Source organism: Borostomias antarcticus (genome assembly GCF_949987555.1).
Source record: "Borostomias antarcticus genome assembly, chromosome: 14".
In the NCBI taxonomy this organism is placed as follows: domain Eukaryota; kingdom Metazoa; phylum Chordata; class Actinopteri; order Stomiiformes; family Stomiidae; genus Borostomias; species Borostomias antarcticus.
Genome location: NC_140247.1, coordinates 13,796,738 through 13,815,130, shown reverse-complemented (window position 1 = coordinate 13,815,130; position 18,393 = coordinate 13,796,738). Strand labels below are relative to the sequence as shown.

Sequence of the window (18,393 nt, the reverse complement as noted above, 5' to 3'; positions counted from 1 at the left end):
CCACCACCAGATCGTTGAGCTGTCCAGGGACTGCCTGACTACATCTCAGGAGGGCCTGATCACCACCGTCTACTTCTTTGAGCTGCAGGAGAACATGGAGAAGCTGCTGAACGATGTGAGACACCCCCCCTAGCAACCCTAGATCCCCCCTAGCAAACCCAGAACCCCCCTAGCAACCTCAGATTCCCCCTAGCAACCCCAGATACCCCCTAGCAACCCCAGACCCCCCCCCTAGCAACCCCAAATTCCCCTTATACGCCCCAAACCCTGATCCAGAGAACTTTCTGAAGGAAGTGAGACACTGAGATACACTCCCTAGCAACCCCACTAGCAAGCCCCCCTTAATGGATCCTCAAGGCTAACTAAGGTCTAGATGTGTAACGGAACGTTTGATTGGTCAGAGCAGATCAGAACTGAGTTCTAGATGTGTAACGGAACGTGTGATTGGTCAGAGCAGATCAGAGCTGAGTTCTAGATGTGTAACGGAACGTGTGATTGGTCAGAGCGGTTGGGGAACTCCGAGGCTTGATTAGACACGTCTGATTCAAATGTAGGTGTGGTTGGATTAGTCAGGCCTGCTGGCATATGAACTTTGATCCCACGTAACTCCTAATATAACCCTAACCTGCATCTAATCTCTGTCCTCCTCATTCTCTCTCTCTCTTTCTGTTTGTCTCTCTCTCTCTCTCTCTCTCTCTCTCTCCCCCCCCAGGCGTATGATCGGTCTGAGAGTTCCGAGGTAGCCTTCGTCACAGAGCTGGTGAAGAAACTCCTCATCATCATCGCCAGGCCTGCCAGGCTGCTGGAGTGTCTGGTGAGATCATGCATTACATTACAGAACATTACAGTACATTACATTACATTACATTACATTACAGAACATTACAGTACATTACATTACATTACAGTACATTATATTACAGTGCATTACAGTACATTACATTACATTACAGTACATTATATTACAGTGCATTACAGTACATTACATTACAGTCATTTAAAAGTCATTTTATCCAAAGCAACTTACAATAATTGCATTTAACATAGGTAGTCAGTGTACTACTACTCACCAGAACTTGCTGAAGGCAAAGTGAAGAATAGCAAACTAATAATACAATAGGTGCTTAAGAGGGAGGATCCTGGTAGTACTTCTTGAAGAGGTGAGTGACGGCCTCGGAGTGACGGGGCAACCAGTCGCCTCGAGGTAGCAGAGCGTACACAAAACCACCCACCCACACACACACACACACACACACACACACACACCTCAGCTGAATCCCAATCTGAGTGCGCAAACCGCACTTGCGGCCCCTCGCACTTGTGGCCTGAGGCCTGAGCACTTAATTGACGTCAGCTGGAAGGGCCAGAGGGTGCAGGGCCGTGAATTAAATGGGACAGCACTCCCAGTTTCGCTCAATGCCCCTCCCACTTCGTTTTCATTGGCTGCCGCGTTCCTCCGACGCAGAGGCTGCTCTGACGCTCCCTTCAGCTCTGCAAATTGACCGATTGACGTCTGTTTTAATTTAATAATAATTTAAAAATTAGGTTGGGTGGGATATGTTTGCAGCATTTGGATTTCAAGATAAATGTTGTGTTATCTGCAAATGTCATCATTTATGTGTGATGCACTCGGATCATGACTCGGATGCACTCAAGCACTGTGTCACATGAGACGCGGTGGGCTGTGGGTATTTTCTGCTCCTAAGTCCGTGAAATTGCGGACTTTCGGTAAGTGCGGTTACAGTGCGCAAAATGGCGGCGTGGCGCACTTGTGGACCTAGCAATTCCGTTTTGGAACTACCCTGAGCCCTTGTGGACTTAGCGGGAACGCGCATGTAAGGGCACAAGGCCGCGAGTGCTCTGCACTTTCGCCTAAGTGCACGATTTGGGATTCAGCTCTCCTGTATATCTGTGTGTGTCACACTGAATGTCTTCCCCCCTCCTGTATGTATGTGTCACACTGAATGTCTTCCCCCCTCCTGTATATATGTGTGTGTCACATTGAAAGTTTTCCCCTGCCAGGAGTTCAACCCTGAGGAGTTCTACCACCTGCTGGAGGCAGCGGAGGACCACGCCAAGGAGGGACAGCTGATGAAGACGGATATCCCGCGTTACATCATCAGCCAGCTGGGTCTCACCCGCGACCCCATAGAGGGTGAGGGGGGCACATTGTAACAAAATGAACACAATTAGGCCTACTGCTTCTGAAAATCTCAAATGGGGTGTCCATCTTCATCATGATCTTGCTCTGTGTGTATGTGTGTGTTTATTTGTGTGTTTATGTGTGTGTGTAGAGATGGTGAACCTGGACAGTTATGACAGTGAGGGACCTCTGACTCCGGAGACTGATGACTCTACAGAGGTGAGTGAAGAACCTCCACCATGCCCCGCCCACCTCCACCATGCCCCGCCCACTTCAACCACACCCGCCCACCTCCACCATGCCCCACCCACCTCCACCACTCCCTGCCTTCCCCCCAGGATGCCCAGGTCCAGGCCAGCTCAGACCCAACTGTGCTGTCTTTCCTCAGGGCAAGATCAGGACCATGAAGCCCCCAGAGGAAACGGACTTCCAGACCATCAAGCTAATCAGCAATGGAGCCTACGGGTGAGAGGAGGAGAGGGGAGGAGAGGGGAGGGGAGGAGAGGGGAGGAGGAGAGGAGGGGAGGAGGAGGAGAGGAGAAGGAAACAGAAATAGCATTAGTCTGTCTTTCTTTTTAATCTTTATAGTGTAGCCTTTACTAGCAGCTAGATGGTCTTCAATGTAGATTGGATTGTTTCAGGAGTGGAGACGTTGTGACACCAGTTTAACGAAGTTATCTCTCTCTCTATCTGTGTTTGTGTGTGTGTGTGTGTGTGTTTGTGTGTGTACGGGTGTGTGTGTGTGTTTGTGTGTGTGTGTATCCAGGGCTGTGTACCTGGTGCGTCACCTGGAGACGCGTCAGCGTTTCGCCATGAAGAAGATCAACAAGCAGAACCTGACGCTGCGGAACCAGATCCAGCAGGCCTTCGTGGAGCGGGACATCCTGACCTTCGCTGAGAACCCCTTTGTGGTCTCGCTCTTCTGCTCCTTCCAGACACGCAGACACCTCTGTATGGTCATGGAGTACGTGGAAGGTGTGTGTGTGTTTACAGAATTTACAGTCTTACAGTACAGAAGTATAGTCCAAACCATACTATTCTATATGATGCTGTCCATACTATGAAGCAGCATGCCAGCTGGTATATCTAAACCTGGTCTGGTCAGCTGGTTTATCTAAACCTGGTATGAAAGTATTTATATACTTGGTTTAAGGTAGATTTCAAAGAATACGCGATGTGGTCGATTCAAGCTGGTTTCAAACAAAAGACAATAGTTTTATTCTATGTTATGATTTGCAAACCGGACTCTTGTATAACTTCGTATAGAGGGAGGTGATGGGCACTCAGACAAAGGGTAAAGGGCAGTGATGTCACAGACCAAATGTTCTCTCTAAACAGAGGGATTCTCTGGGAACGGATGGAAAGGAAGGTTCACAGAGGTTAGAACAATAAACTGAGAGAAACTCAGAAAACATCAATCAAGTGGGAAAACAGAAAGAAACACATTGGGGGGTAACACAAACCTGGTCTGGTCAGCTGGTTTATCTAAACCTGGTCTGGTCAGCTGGTTTATCTAAACCTGGTCTGGTCAGCTGGTTTATCTAAACCTGGTCTGATCAGCTGGTATATCTAAACCTGGTCTGATCAGATGTCATATCTAAACCTGGTCTGGTCAGCTGGTTTATCTAAACCTGGTCTGGTCAGCTGGTTTATCTAAACCTGGTCTGGTCAGCTGGTTTATCTAAACCTGGTCTGGTCAGCTGGTTTATCTAAACCTGGTCTGGTCAGCTGGTTTATCTAAACCTGGTCTGGTCAGCTGGTATATCTAAACCTGGTCTGGTCAGCTGGTATATCTAAACCTGGTCTGGTCAGCTGGTATATCTAAACCTGGTCTGATCAGCTGGTATATCTAAACCTGGTCTGGTCAGCTGGTTTATCTAAACCTGGTCTGGTCAGCTGGTTTATCTAAACCTGGTCTGGTCAGCTGGTATATCTAAACCTGGTCTGGTCAGCTGGTATATCTAAACCTGGTCTGGTCAGCTGGTATATCTAAACCTAGTCTGGCTCAACTGATGTAGGTTTTTGAGAGAAGCCGGTGTGCATCCCTCAGCAGCATAAGAAGTGAGCTCCCCGACATTGATATTGAAAAAGCCCTGTAAAGATAATAATTTATAACCTGTGGGACATTTTAATTAGTAAAATAGGGAATTGATTATGACCAGAGGAGATGCCAGCGCTGGAGAACGGTCTGGCTGGACTCATTACCATTTGGGGATAGAGGGGGGGGGAAACGCTGTATTTCTCAAAACCAATAAAAATCGTCTTCGGCGGAGTGGTTGCTAGGCGGTTTTTGTTTCACACAGTCTAGATTGGCCAACCACATGAATCGGCACCACTGATTGGGCAGTAATAAACGAATGACAAGGCTTATCCCCAAAATCTACATCCATTGAGTCAGACTGTAATATATCTAACCTGGAGTTTCTTGTAGGGCTGGGTTTAAAAAATCGATTCCGAATCGATTCTGAATCAAATGATTCAGAATAGATTAATGAATCCCAAAATCGATCTTTTATTTAATGAATGAATGAATAAATAAATAAAGGAATGAATAGTTCATTAATTCATTCAATGATTCATTCATTCATTCATTTTTGGAAATCAGTATCGATACCCAGCCCTAGTATTGATGTGTTGCATAACATGGCAGTCATGTAATTAAGGTTACAGCTAAAAAACAGGTTTTAGTAACACTAACCGAATCTGATATTGAATCGAATCGAATCAAATCAAATTGAATCGTGATAATCGATTCTGAACCTTGTGAATCGGAATCGAATCGATTCTTGAAATTCGAATCGATACCCAGCCCTAGTTTCTTGCCTCAAGGTAGTAGTGGTATCTGACCTGGTGTTAGTCTAACCCTGTAGTTGCTGTTTCCTGCCTCCAGGGGGGGACTGTGCCACGCTGCTGAAGAACATCGGGGCGTTGCCCGTGGAGATGGCACGCATGTATTTCGCTGAGACGGTGCTGGCGCTGGAGTACATACACAACTACGGCATCGTACACCGGGACCTCAAACCTGACAAGTAAGACTGCTGTGTGTGTGTGCGTGTGTCTGTGTGTGTGTGTGTGTGTGTGTGTGTGTGTGTTTAACCCCTGTCTTGTGTGTCCAGTCTGCTGATCACCTCCATGGGCCACATCAAGCTGACGGACTTCGGCCTGTCTAAGATGGGCCTGATGAGCCTGACCACCAACCTGTACGAGGGACACATCGAGAAGGACACCCGCGAGTTCCTGGACAAACAGGTGAGGGTTAGACAGGTGAGGGTTAGACAGGTGAGGGTTGGACAGGTGAGGGTTAGACAGGTGAGGGTTGGACAGGTGAGGGTTAGACAGGTGAGGGTTAGACAGGAGAAGGTTAGACAGGTGAAAGTTAGACAGGTGAGGGTTAGACAGGTGAGAGTTAGACAGGTGAGGGTTAGACAGGTGAGAGTTAGACAGGTGAGGGTTAGACAGGTGAGGGTTAGACAGGTGAGGGTTAGACAGGTGAGGGTTGGACAGGTGAGGGTTAGACAGGAGAAGGTTAGACAGGTGAGAGTTAGACAGGTGAGGGCTAGACAGGTGAGAGTTAGACAGGTGAGGGTTAGACAGGTGAGAGTTAGACAGGTGAGGGTTAGACAGGTGAGGGTTAGACAGGTGAGAGTTAGACAGGTGAGGGTTAGACAGGTGAGGGTTAGACAGGTGAGAGTTAGACAGGTGAGGGTTAGACAGGTGAGGATTAGACAGGTGAGAGTTGGACAGGTGAGAGTTAGACAGGTGAGGGTTAGACAGGTGAGGGTTAGACAGGTGAGGGTTAGACAGGTTAGAGTTAGACAGGTGAGGGTTAGACAGGTGAGGGTTAGACAGGTGAGAGTTAGACAGGTGGGGGTTAGACAGGTGAGAGTTAGACAGGTGAGGGTTAGACAGTTGAGGGTTGGACAGGTGAGGGTTAGACAGGTGAGGGTTAGACAGGTGAGGACCACAGAGAGAAACACAGAACAGCACAGCACAGTGGGAACCTTATTTCACGTTTTGATGAGGTCATGATGACGACTCCTAAATGAGCTGACCTCTGACCCCTGCCCTCCCCAGGTATGCGGGACGCCGGAGTACATCGCCCCGGAGGTGATCCTGAGGCAGGGCTACGGCAAGCCGGTGGACTGGTGGGCCATGGGCATCATCCTGTACGAGTTCCTGGTGGGATGCGTGCCCTTCTTCGGAGACACGCCAGAGGAGCTGTTCGGACAGGTCATCACAGGTCAGGGTCAAGGGTCAGGGGATTCTGTCTCTTTTATCTGTTTTATGTCTTCCGCCCTGTCTCTGTCTCTCTCTTTCTCACCTGTCTCTCATTCTCAGCTCAGTTTTGTCCCTCTCTCAACTCTCTCTCCTTCTCTCTCTCTCCTCTCTCCCTCTCTCTCTTTCTCTCTCCCTCCCTCTTTCTCTATCTCTCCTTCTCCCTCTTTCTCTCTCTCTCCTTCTCTCTCTCTCTCTCTCTCCTCCAGATGACCTGGTGTGGCCAGAGGGGGAGGAGGCTCTCCCAGGCGACGCCCAGCACCTCATCTCCAACCTGCTACAGACCAACCCCCTCCTCCGCCTGGGCACCGGTCAGTCTCAGCCTGCCTGATCCTAACCCCAACCTGAACCCTGTCTGACCCTAACCCCAACCTGAACCCTGTCTGACCCTAACCCCAACCTGAACCCTGCCTGACCCTAACCCCAACCTGAACCCTGCCTGATCCTAACCCCAACCTGAACCCTGTCTGACCCTAACCCCAACCTGAACCCTGCCTGACCCTAACCCCAACCTGAACCCTATCTGACCCTAACCCCAACCTGAACCCTGGCTAAGACTAGCCCTAACCTGAACCCTGGCTAAGCCTAACCCTGGCTAAGCCTAACCCTAACCTGGGCCCTGGCTAAAACTTACCCTGGCTAAGCCTAACCCTAACCTGGGCCATGGCTAAAACTAACCCTGGCTAAGCCTAACCCCAATCTGGGCCCTGTCTGACCCTAACCCCAACCTGAACCCTGGCTAAGACTAGCCCTAACCTGAACCCTGGCTAAGCCTAACCCTAACCTGGGCCCTGGCTAAGACTAACCCTGGCTAAGCCTAACCCTAACCTGGGCCCTGGCTAAAACTTACCCTGGCTAAGCCTAACCCTAACCTGGGCCATGGCTAAAACTAACCCTGGCTAAGCCTAACCCCAATCTGGGCCCTGACTAAGACTAGCCCTAACCTGAACCCTGGCTAAGACTAACCCTGGCTAAGCCGATAGCTGGGGGGCTAGAACTTGCAGCTGTTTGTTCAGCACTAGGAGGTAGCTGAGACACCTATTATCTCTCTCTCTCTCCCTCTCCTTCTCTCTCTCTCCTTCTCTCTCTCTCCCTCTCCTTCCCTCCCTCTCTCTCTCTCCCCCTCTCCTTCCCTCCCTCTCTCTATCCCCCTCTCCTTCCCTCTCCTTCTCTCTCTCTCCTCCTCTCCTTCCCTCCCTCTCTCTCTCTCTCCCCCTCTCCCTCCCTCCGTCCCTAGGAGGAGCGTTCGAGGTGAAGCAACACTCGTTCTTCTCAGCGCTGGACTGGAACAGCGTTCTGAGGCAGAAGGCCGAGTTCATCCCTCACCTGGAGTCTGAGGAGGACACCAGCTACTTCGACAGTGAGTAGCACAGCGCCCCCTGGCCACCAGGAGGGGAACTGCACGCATGCCTTGTGTTCGCAGCTTGTCACTGTTTAGACCAGATTTTTTCTTCTTTGGACTATCATGTGCTAATTGCTTAACTAGTTTCCTGTTCCTGTCCCCTGCTGTGACCTCATATCCTGTCTCTCCAGCGCGTTCTGACCGCTACCACCACGTCCACTCCTACGACGAGGACGACAACAACGACGACGACGAGCCGCTGGAGATCCGGCGCTTCTCCTCCTGCTCCCCACGCTTCAGCAAGGTCAGACTCCCTCTCTCCTTCCTCCTCCTCCTCTCCTCCCTCTCTCCTCTCCTCCTCCTCTCATCCCTCTCTCCTCTTCCTCTCATCCCTCTCTCCTCTCCTCCTCCTCTCATTCCTCTCTCCTCTCCTCTTCCTCTCATCCCTCTCTCCTCTCCTCCTCCTCTCATCCCTCTATCCTCTCCTCCTCCTACTGCTCCCCATGCTTCAGCAAGGTCAGACTCCCTCTCTCCTCCTCCTCTCATCCCTCTCTCCTCTCCTTCTCCTCTCACCCATCTCCTTCTCCTCTCATCCATCTCCTTCTCCTCTCATCCCTCTCTTCTCCTTCTCTTAGGCCTCTCTCCTCTCATCCCTTTCTCCTCTCCTCCTCCTTTCATCCCTCTCTCCTCCTTTTATCCCTCTCTCCTCTCCTCCTCCTTCCATCCCTCTCTCCTCTCCTCCTTCTACCCCTCTATTTATAAGAAGAATGCTGGTGGCGTTAGTGGCTGCACCCTGTCCAATGTTATTTTTATGTTATGCACCACAACCGAAATCAAATTCCTAGACTGTTGAAAAATAAAACGGCAATAAAACGAATTCTGTTTCTGATTTATCCCTGACACACTAACCCCCAAGCTATGTGTGTGTGTGTGTATGTGTGCACATTTGTATGTGTGTGTGTGTGTGTGTGTGTGTGTGCAGGTGTACAGCAGCATGGAGCAGCTGTCCCAGCTGGAACACAAGGCCTCCAGTGTGACTGTGACCCGTCGGGAGCACAAGGGCCCCAGGGAGGACCGGGCCAAGAGAGAGAGCCTGGGCAGCCTCACCCTCCGAGACAAGACCTGGAGGACGGGCTCCCCTGAGATGTGAGGGAGGAGGGACCACTGGATGGATGGATGGATGGATGGATATGAATAGATGGATGGATGGATGGATGGATGATTGGACATGAATAGATGGATGAACGGATGATTGGACATGAATGAATGGATGGATGATTGGACATGAATGAATGGATGGATGATTGGACATGAATGAATGGATGGATGATTGGACATGAATAGATGGATGGATGGATGGATGGATGGATGGATGATAGGACATGAATGAATGGATGGATGATTGGACATGAATAAATGGATGGATGATTGGACATGAATAGAGTGATGGATGCATGCATGAATGAATGAATGGATGGATGGATGGATGGATGGATGGATGGATGTTTGGACATGAATAGATGGATGGATGGATGGATGATAGGACATGAATAGATGGATGAATGGATGATTGGACATGAATGGATGGATGGATGATTGGACATGAATAGATGGATGGATGGATGATTGGACATGAATAGATGGATGGATGGACGATTGGACATGAATGAATGAATGAATGGCTGGATGTATAGATGGCTGATTGACAGGCTGTCGTTGCCGTCGTCTCCAGGAAGCGTCTGTCCTGCTCTGAGTCGTCCTTCACAGAGAGTGACTCCAGCCCGCCGTCCGGCGCCCGCCGTCGTTTCTCTGCCCTCATGGACACGCAGCGCTTCGCCTCGCCATCAGAGGGCGACGCTGAGCCGGCGCCTGCGGCCAGACAGCCCCCCGTCAAGACCCGCGGCATGTCTCTAGAGGGCGCCATGGGAACGGCTTGTAGCCATGGAGACCTGAGAGTGAGCCTGAAGGAGGGCAGCGGGCCTACGGGGGGAGGTGAGCGGGGGGGGGGGGTCAGAGATATAGAGATAGAGATAGAGATATAGAGAGTGAATATCTGCCGATTCGTAGCATTGTGGCCAAACTCAATGGGCGCGTAAGTAGCTCAGTTGGTAGAGTGGGTTGTTCAGTGATCGAAGGGTCAGTGGTTTGAATCCCAGCTCCGACTGTCCACATGTCGTGTCCTTGAGCAAGACACCTAACCCCAAATTGCTCCCAATGAGCAGGTTAGCACCTTGCATGGCAGCTACCACCATTGGTGTGTGAATGTGTGTGTGAATGGGTGAATGAGAGCCCATTGTAAAGCGCTTTGAGTGCCGCTAAGGTGGAAAAGCGCTATATAAGTGCAGTCCATTTACCATTTATAGCTGAGCAGCTGTTGCGCTCAGTGATCAGAATTCACTTAACGGGTTGCTCAGTTACGCTCAGACTGATCTGCTCAGAGCACAAGTGAGCAGTTTTGAACTACGATCAGTCTGAGCCAAACCACGTTATAGTCATCATCATCACCTGAGCCAAAAAAGGTTGGATGCCGAAAGGATGCATCGTTACACATGATTGACAACAGGTGAAAAGTTCTCGTCTCCTAGCAACTCAGCGCTCAGTTGGAGCAGAACATTAAGTGGTTTTGAAAATCGCTCAGCGCTCACATTGAGCATGATAACGCTGAGCGCTCAGCTACTTAACGCGCCCAATGTTATATCCTCACCTCATATTCTCAGCCAGTCTAACCCCCACCTGACCCTCGGTCTCCCCTTGTCTCCCAGAGAAACTGCTGAGGCCTGCTGATGTCTCCATGGCCGCCGCCCCACTGCCCTGCAGTGCTGCTACAGGGTCTCCAGACCCCCCCTCGCAGGGGCGGGGCGGGGCGGCCAGCGACCTGGTGCTACGCAGGGTCAGACAGCACCAGCTGTCTGCGGAGCAGGAGAAACGCTCCCGGCCCGGGACCAAGGTCATCAAGTCGGCCTCCGCCACCGCTCTGTCGGTCATCATCCCTGCTGGTGAGGAGGAGGAACTACAGCAGCACTGTCAACATCAACAGCACTATCAACATCAGCAACATTATCAACATCAACATTACCAACACCGTCAACATCATTAACATCAGCAACATTATCAACATCAACATTACCAACATCGTCAATATCATTAACATCAGCAACATTATCAACATCAACATTACCAACATCGTCAACATCATTAACATCAGCAACATTATCAACATCAAAATTACCAACATCGTCAGCATCATTAACATCAGCAACATTATCAACATCAACATTACCAACATCGTCAACATCATTAACATCAGCAACATTATCAACATCAACATTACCAACATCGTCAACATCGTCAACATCATTAACATCAGCAACATTATCAACATCAACATTACCAACATCGTCAACATCATTAACATCAGCAACATTATCAACATCATCAACAACATTATCATCTGCATTATTAACATTATCACCATTATCGTCAGCGTTATTAACATTATCAACAGCATTATTCACATTATCACCAACATTATGATCAGCGTTATTGACATTATCAACAACATTATCATCAGCATTGATATTATCACCAACATTATCAGCAGCATTATTAACATTATTGGTAACATTGTCACCATTATCACTAACATTCTCACCAACATTATCATCAGCGTTATTGACATTATGAACATTATTATCAGCAGTATTACCATTATCAACAGCATTATTATCAACATTATCCTAAGCGTGGTCAACATGAGAAACAATATTAACGTCATTATCAGCATCCGACTGCAGTTCTGTCTGTTCTTAAACTAATTCCTCCTCCCAGTGGAGCAGCATGGCACCTCCCCCCTGGCGAGCCCCATGTCTCCTCGTTCCGTCTCCTCCAACCCCTCCTCACGTGACTCCTCCCCGAGCCGCGACTACTCCCCCACGGTCAGCGTGCTGCGCTCCCCCATCACCATCCAGCGCTCGGGGAAGAAGTACGGCTTCACGCTGCGCGCCATCCGGGTCTACATGGGAGACAGCGACGTCTACAGCGTCCATCACATGGTCTGGGTGAGTCTATACCTGCATCACATGGTCTGGGTGAGTCTATACCTGCATCACATGGTCTGGGTGAGTCTATACCTGCATCACATGGTCTGGGTGAGTCTATACCTGCATCACATGGTCTGGGTGAGTCTATACCTGCATCACATGGTCTGGGTGAGTCTATACCTGCATCACATGGTCTGGGTGAGTCTATACCTGCATCACATGGTCTGGGTGAGTCTATACCTGCATCACATGGTCTGGGTGAGTCTATACCTGCATCACATGGTCTGGGTGAGTCTATACCTGCATCACATGGTCTGGGTGAGTCTATACCTGCATCACGTGCTCTGGGTGAGTCTATACACACATCACATAGTCTGGGTGAGTCTATACCCGCATCACATGGTCTGGATGAGTCTATACCTCTGCCACATAGTCTGGGTGAGTCTATACCTGCATCACGTGCTCTGGGTGAGTCTATACACACATCACATAGTCTGGGTGAGTCTATACCCGCATCACATGGTCTGGATGAGTCTATACCTCTGCCACATAGTCTGGGTGAGTCTATACCGGCATCACATGGTCTGGATGAGTCTATACCTCCACCACATAGTCTGGGTGAGTCAGTACCTACATCACATGGTCTGGTGAGAACATCATGTGAAGTGTACACAGTCACACACACACACACAGCGGAGAAACACCATGATCCGACTGCTATAGGCTCGGGCTCTTTGACTGATATTTATTTTCTCCAATCACAGCACGTGGAGGACAGTGGGCCCGCCCAGGAGGCGGGGCTGTGTGCTGGTGACCTCATCACGCATGTGAACGGGGAGTCGGTCCATGGTCTGGTGCACACAGAGGTGGTGGAGCTCATCCTCAAGGTGACAGAAGGAGGGAGGAGAGAGGGGGGAGAGGGAGGGAGCAGGGAGGGAGGAGAGAAGGGGGAGAGGGAGGGAGGAGAGAGGAGAGGGAGGGAGGGAGGAGAGAAGGGAGAGAGGGGGATGGATGGAGGGAGGAGAGAAGGGAGAGAGGGGGGATGGAGGGATGGGAGGGGAGGGAGGAGGGAGGGAGGAGAGAGGGGAAAGAGGGAGGGGAGAGGGAGTGAGAAAGGAGAGAGGGAGGAATGGGAGGTGCACTAGGAGATGGATGGAGAAGAGGAGATATGAGAGAGGACAGGATGGAGAGAGGGAAGAAAGGGAAGTTGGTCCACAGCCTGGTTCACACCGAGGGGGTGGAGTTTATACTGAAGGTGGGGGGGGGGGGGGGGGGGGGGGGTAAGAGGGGGAGGGAGGAGAGCTGGAAAGAGAAGAGGTTTTGTGCTTTTGAAGGTTATGGTTAACCATGAAAATGTGTCGCCATGGTGACGGCTGACCATGACAATGTGCCTCCATGGCGTCTCTACAGAGTGGAAATAAGGTAACCGTGACGACCACGCCCTTCGAGAACACCTCCATCAAGATTGGACCGGCGCGCAAGTCCAGCTACAAGTCCAAGATGGCGCGCCGCAACAAGAAGACAGGGGCCAAGGAGGGACAGGAGAGGTACGCAGCTAGACTGGTTCTGACTGGACACACAGCTAGCCTGACTGGACACAGCTAGACCGGGGTTCCGACTGTGGACACAGCTAAAATGTCTCTGACTGGACAACAGCTAGCCTGAGGTTCTGACTAGACACAGCTAGCCTGAGGTTCTGACTAGACACAGCTAGCCTGAGGTTCTGACTAGACACAGCTAGCCTGGGGTTCTGACTAGACACAGCTAGCCTGGGGTTCTGACTGGACACAGCTAGCCTGAGGTTCTGACTAGACACAGCTAGCCTGGGGTTCTGACTGGACACAGCTAGCCTGAGGTTCTGACTAGACACAGCTAGCCTGAGGTTCTGACTAGACACAGCTAGCCTGAGGTTCTGACTAGACACAGCTAGCCTGAGGTTCTGACTAGACACAGCTAGCCTGGGGTTCTGACTGGACACAGCTAGCCTGAGGTTCTGACTAGACACAGCTAGCCTGGGGTTCTGACTAGACACAGCTAGCCTGAGGTTCTGACTAGACACAGCTAGCCTGGGGTTCTGACTGGACACAGCTAGCCTGAGGTTCTGACTAGACACAGCTAGCCTGGGGTTCTGACTGGACACAGCTAGCCTGAGGTTCTGACTAGACACAGCTAGCCTGAGGTTCTGACTAGACACAGCTAGCCTGAGGTTCTGACTAGACACAGCTAGCCTGAGGTTCTGACTAGACACAGCTAGCCTGGGGTTCTGACTGGACACAGCTAGCCTGAGGTTCTGACTAGACACAGCTAGCCTGGGGTTCTGACTGGACACAGCTAGCCTGGGGTTCTGACTGGACACAGCTAGCTGCACAGCTAACATTAGCTACACAGCTAACAAAAATGAGCTAACACCACTAACGTTAGCTACACAGATAACAACCATTTCTATCCTATCTTACACATCAGAGATATTTTTATGTCCACAACTCCATTTAGTCTCCCCCCCCCCCCCCTCTCTCTCTCTCTCTCTCTCTCTCTCTCTCTCTCTGTCTTCCTACCACCTTCCTCTTTCTCTCTCTCTCTCTCTCTCTTTCTCTCTTCCTCCCACCCTTCTCATCCCTCTCTCCCCTCCTCCGCTGCAGTAAGAAGCGCAGCTCCTTGTTCAGGAAGATCACCAAGCAGTCCAACCTGCTCCAAACCAGCCGAGCCTCTCCTCCCTGAACCGCTCGCTCTCCTCCGGGGACAGCCTCCCGGCCTCCCCCACACACAGTCTCTCCGCACGCTCCCCCACGCAGAGCTACCGCCCCGCCCCGGACCCCACGTACCTGGGTAGGTCCCCCACACAGAGCTACCGCCCCACCCCGGACCCCACGTACCTGGGTAGGTCCCCCACACAGAGCTACCGCCCCGCCCCGGACCCCACGTACCTGGGTAGGTCCCCCACACAGAGCTACCGCCCCGCCCCGGACCCCACGTACCTGGGTAGGTCCCCCACACAGAGCTACCCGCCCCGCCCCGGACCCCACGTACCTGGGTAGGTCCCCCACACAGAGCTACCGCCCCGCCCCGGACCCCACGTACCTGGGTAGGTCCCCCACACAGAGCCCCTGCCCCGCCTCACACCCTACGCACCTAGGTACTGTAGAAAAACAGTAGATAGACACAAACGCACATAGACTCTAAACATAGATAGTAACATAGATACTCTAAACACAGTTCAGATTAGATGCTGCTGTCTTTAGAGAGGAGGGTCGCGTTTTGAATCTGATTGATTGACAGGTTTTGCCTCTCCTCTCCTCTTTTCTCTCCCCCTCTCCTCTTCTCTCTCCTCCTCTCATCTCCTCCTCTCCTCTTCTCTCTCCTCCTCTCCTCACCTCCTCTCTTTTTCTCTCTCCTCTTCTCTTTCTCCTCTTCTCCTCTCCTCACCTTCTCTCCTTTTCTTTCTCCTCTTCTCTCTCCTCCTCTCCTCACCTCCTCTCTCTCCTCTATCCTCCTCCCCTCCTCTCCTCCTCTCCTCACCTCACCTCCTCTCTCTCCTAATCTCTATCCTCCTCCCCTCCTCTCCTCCTCTCTCTCCACCTCTCCTCACCTCACCTCCTCTCTCTCCTCATCTCTCTCCTCCTCTCCACCTCTCCTTACCTCCTCTCTCTCCTCTCTATCCTCCTCCCCTCCTCTCCCCTCCTCTCTTCAGGTACGTCTTCTCAGAGCTCCTCCCCGGCCTCCAGCACCCCCAACTCCCCGGCCGCCTCCTCCCAGCACATGCGCCCCAGCTCCCTGCACGGCCTCTCCCCCAAACTCCACCGCCAGTACCGCTCGGCCCGCTGCAAGTCCGCCGGCAACATCCCCCTGTCCCCGCTGGCCCACACACCGTCGCCCACCACCTCCTCGCCGCCGCCGCCGCCGCACGCCGGCCACACGGTGGGCAGCTCCAACACCACGCAGGCCTTCCCCGCCAAGCTGCACTCCTCCCCTCCCGTGTCCCGGCCCCGCCCCAAAAGCGCCGAGCCGCCGCGCTCGCCGCTGCTCCAGCGCGTGCAGTCTACGGAGAAGCTAGGCGGCGGCAGCGGCGGCGTGCCCCTCCTCCCCTCGTCTTCGTCGTCGTCGTCGTCGTCCTCGTCTCCGCTGGCCGCGGGCGGCGGGGTCACCCTGCGCAAGCACAGCCTGGAGGTGAGCCACGGGGACTACCGGAGGGAGTCGTTCCACTGCGAGCACAGCCTGCAGAGCCTGCTGGAGATGGAGGGGGAGAACGCCGCGGGGCCACCCTCGCCCCCCTCCTCCTCCTCCTCCTCCTCCCCCTCTCCCCCGCTCGCGGGCGAGGCCGGGGGCGGGAGGCCGGCCAGGAGGCTGGGTAGGCAGGAGTCGCCCCTCAGCAGGGACAGCCTGCTGACGGGGAGGGAGAGGGACCCCCAGGCGACCGCACCGCCCCCCCCGCCAGGCCACGCCCCCCAGGCGGCGGCCGCGGGCCCCGGGGCTCAGCCCAAGCCAGAAGCCGGGCCCGGCGCTGGGGATGCGGGCCGGCCCCCGGCCCCTGGTCAGGCTCCGCAGGGCAGGGTGGGTCCGGCGGCGAGGGGGGCTCAGCCGGCCCTCTCTACCCCGGACGGGCCCCCGCAGCCCGCCGGCGCTCCGGGCTCTGGCGCGACCCAGGGAGGTGCCACCAAGCCCGCCGAGAGGGCCTCTGCCCCGGATACGGCGCCGGATCAGCAGCCCCTGGCCCGGAAGCACCAGAGCATCCAGACTGAGAGCAGCCCCCCGGGGAGGGGCCAGGCGAGGCCAGAGGAGAGAGGCAAGGGGGCGGGGGGTCCGGACAGAGCAGCCACGCCCAGGGGCGCAGCCCCGGACGGGCCCAGGGTCGGTAGAGGCGCGCAGGCGGGGGAGGGCGGGGGGAAGGGAGCCACGGAGACCCAGAGGGTGAAAGGACCTGCCCCTCCGGTCCCGGCCCACGGGCCGGCTACAGCTAAGGCGTTAGTTCCAGCCCCTGCCCCAGTCCGAGGCCAACCCCCGACCCCAGCCCCCACCCTAGCTCCAGCCAGGTCCAGAGCAGACAAAGCCTCTGCCCCCCCCAGCAGCTACCGGGGGCCCCGGGAGGAAAGGGGCCTCCTGGAGGTCCTGGAGGAGAACCCCATGTCCCCGTCTTCCCCCTCCTCCTCCTCCCCCGCCTGCGCCTCCCCCTCCGCCACCCCGTCCTCCACCCCGTCCTCCTCCAGGTCCCGGCCCATCTCCCCCGGCGACAAGGCCAGCTTCGTCACCCAGCTGACCAGCGTGGCCAAGACTGTCCTGGGGCCCATGAAGATGGGCTCCCAGGAGGGAGCCAGGGGGAAGGAGTCCCCCAAGACCAGTGAGCAGAGGCAGGGAGGCTCAGCAGGAAAGTCCGAGGCTTTGTCCGGAGGTGGTGGCGGTGGTGGTCGAGAGGCCCAGGCGGCATCGCAAGGCCCGGTCGGCTCCGGCCCGTCCGACAAGACCACACGAGGCTCCTCCAAGCACCACCACTAAGCTGGGAGAGGAGGCCCGGCCCGGAACCTCAGAACCTCCCCTACCACGCCTTTAAAGTTAGAGTTCTGTAGCGTTGTCATGCGACCACATCAGGCTCTGGGTCGGACTGGAAGAAAAAAAAACATTCACGCCTAAAAAAGAAAAACCCAAATACTGTCGACCCCGACCTGGAGACAGAGAAGAGGAGATGCACCTGATGCTCTCCAGTGTGTGTGTGTGTGTGTGTGTGTGTGTGTGCGCGTGTGTGTGTGTGGTGTTCTCTGTATGTACTGTGCACCACTACATCCTGCACATTGCGTCTTAATGCATGTCCTACATAGTGTCTGAGCAGATGACCGTAAAGAGAAGAGACATCGCATCAGCCGGGAGGACTGTGTGCTCGTCAACACTGTGAACATGAAGTCAACCCTCACACACTCCAGGTCAGTGTCAGCAGGAATACACCACTCGCTGGTCTCTCCATATACAGGTCTCTCCATATGCAGTACGGGCATTAACCCACCCTGGTACGCCCGGCGCCACCCTGTTGACATGGTAACCCTGGTACTCACGAGAAGACTAGGATGGTGGAACCATTGAGGAAATAAACTGGACGGCAACCTGTGACCTGTGCTGGCCTCATGGGGTCTCTCTGAGACCAGCCTGGTAGAGAGACAGTAGGAGAGTGAGACAGGGGTGTGTTGTAACGGCTGGCCAGAGGAGCTGGGCTGTCAGAAGCTGCACAGGGACACTATGCAATGAGCTGCTAACGCCATGAACTGGGCCACCTCGGGGTCAGACAGGGTTAGGGTTAGGTGTCGGTGACGGACAGCCATGTTGGAATGGAGGTGACATTTTGCAATAAGCCCAGTAAGCAGCTCAGCTGTGCTCGTGACAGCCCAGGAGAAATGTGCAATTACCTAATAATTACCTAGGAGAGACGACGCTGTGTGTGTGTGTTTGTGTGTGTGTGTGTGTGTGTGTGTGTGTGTGTGTGTGTGTATGTGTGTGTGTGTGTGTGTGTGTGTGTGTGTGTGGTCAGGAGGAGGTAGGCCTAGATGTCGTAGGCTACTCTAGCAAGCCAGACTTGACATCTTTCCCGTCTTTGTGTGCGCAAACGTAGCGTT

The 18,393-nt window shown here is 53.4% G+C and overlaps 1 protein-coding gene across 1 annotated transcript in view; it reads left to right on the top strand.

Annotated features, from left to right (window-relative positions):
• The window catches only part of mast1b (microtubule associated serine/threonine kinase 1b), a gene marked incomplete at both ends in the record, with an annotated part of 27,673 nt that extends 10,386 nt beyond the window's left edge, over positions 1-17,287 (top strand). The window contains 21 exon segments of the mRNA XM_084448491.1: positions 1-115; positions 713-814; positions 2,023-2,155; positions 2,295-2,362; positions 2,532-2,608; positions 2,910-3,118; positions 5,034-5,172; positions 5,260-5,392; positions 6,218-6,383; positions 6,628-6,729; positions 7,656-7,778; positions 7,952-8,064; positions 8,743-8,906; positions 9,493-9,752; positions 10,523-10,756; positions 11,589-11,818; positions 12,565-12,687; positions 13,211-13,347; positions 14,440-14,501; positions 14,504-14,626; positions 15,489-17,287. The exon segment at positions 1-115 is cut by the window's left edge and continues 95 nt beyond it. Of these exon segments, the coding sequence (XP_084304617.1) occupies positions 1-115; positions 713-814; positions 2,023-2,155; positions 2,295-2,362; positions 2,532-2,608; positions 2,910-3,118; positions 5,034-5,172; positions 5,260-5,392; positions 6,218-6,383; positions 6,628-6,729; positions 7,656-7,778; positions 7,952-8,064; positions 8,743-8,906; positions 9,493-9,752; positions 10,523-10,756; positions 11,589-11,818; positions 12,565-12,687; positions 13,211-13,347; positions 14,440-14,501; positions 14,504-14,626; positions 15,489-17,287 (4,612 nt within the window).
• Between the last annotated feature and the right edge of the window lie 1,106 nt (positions 17,288-18,393).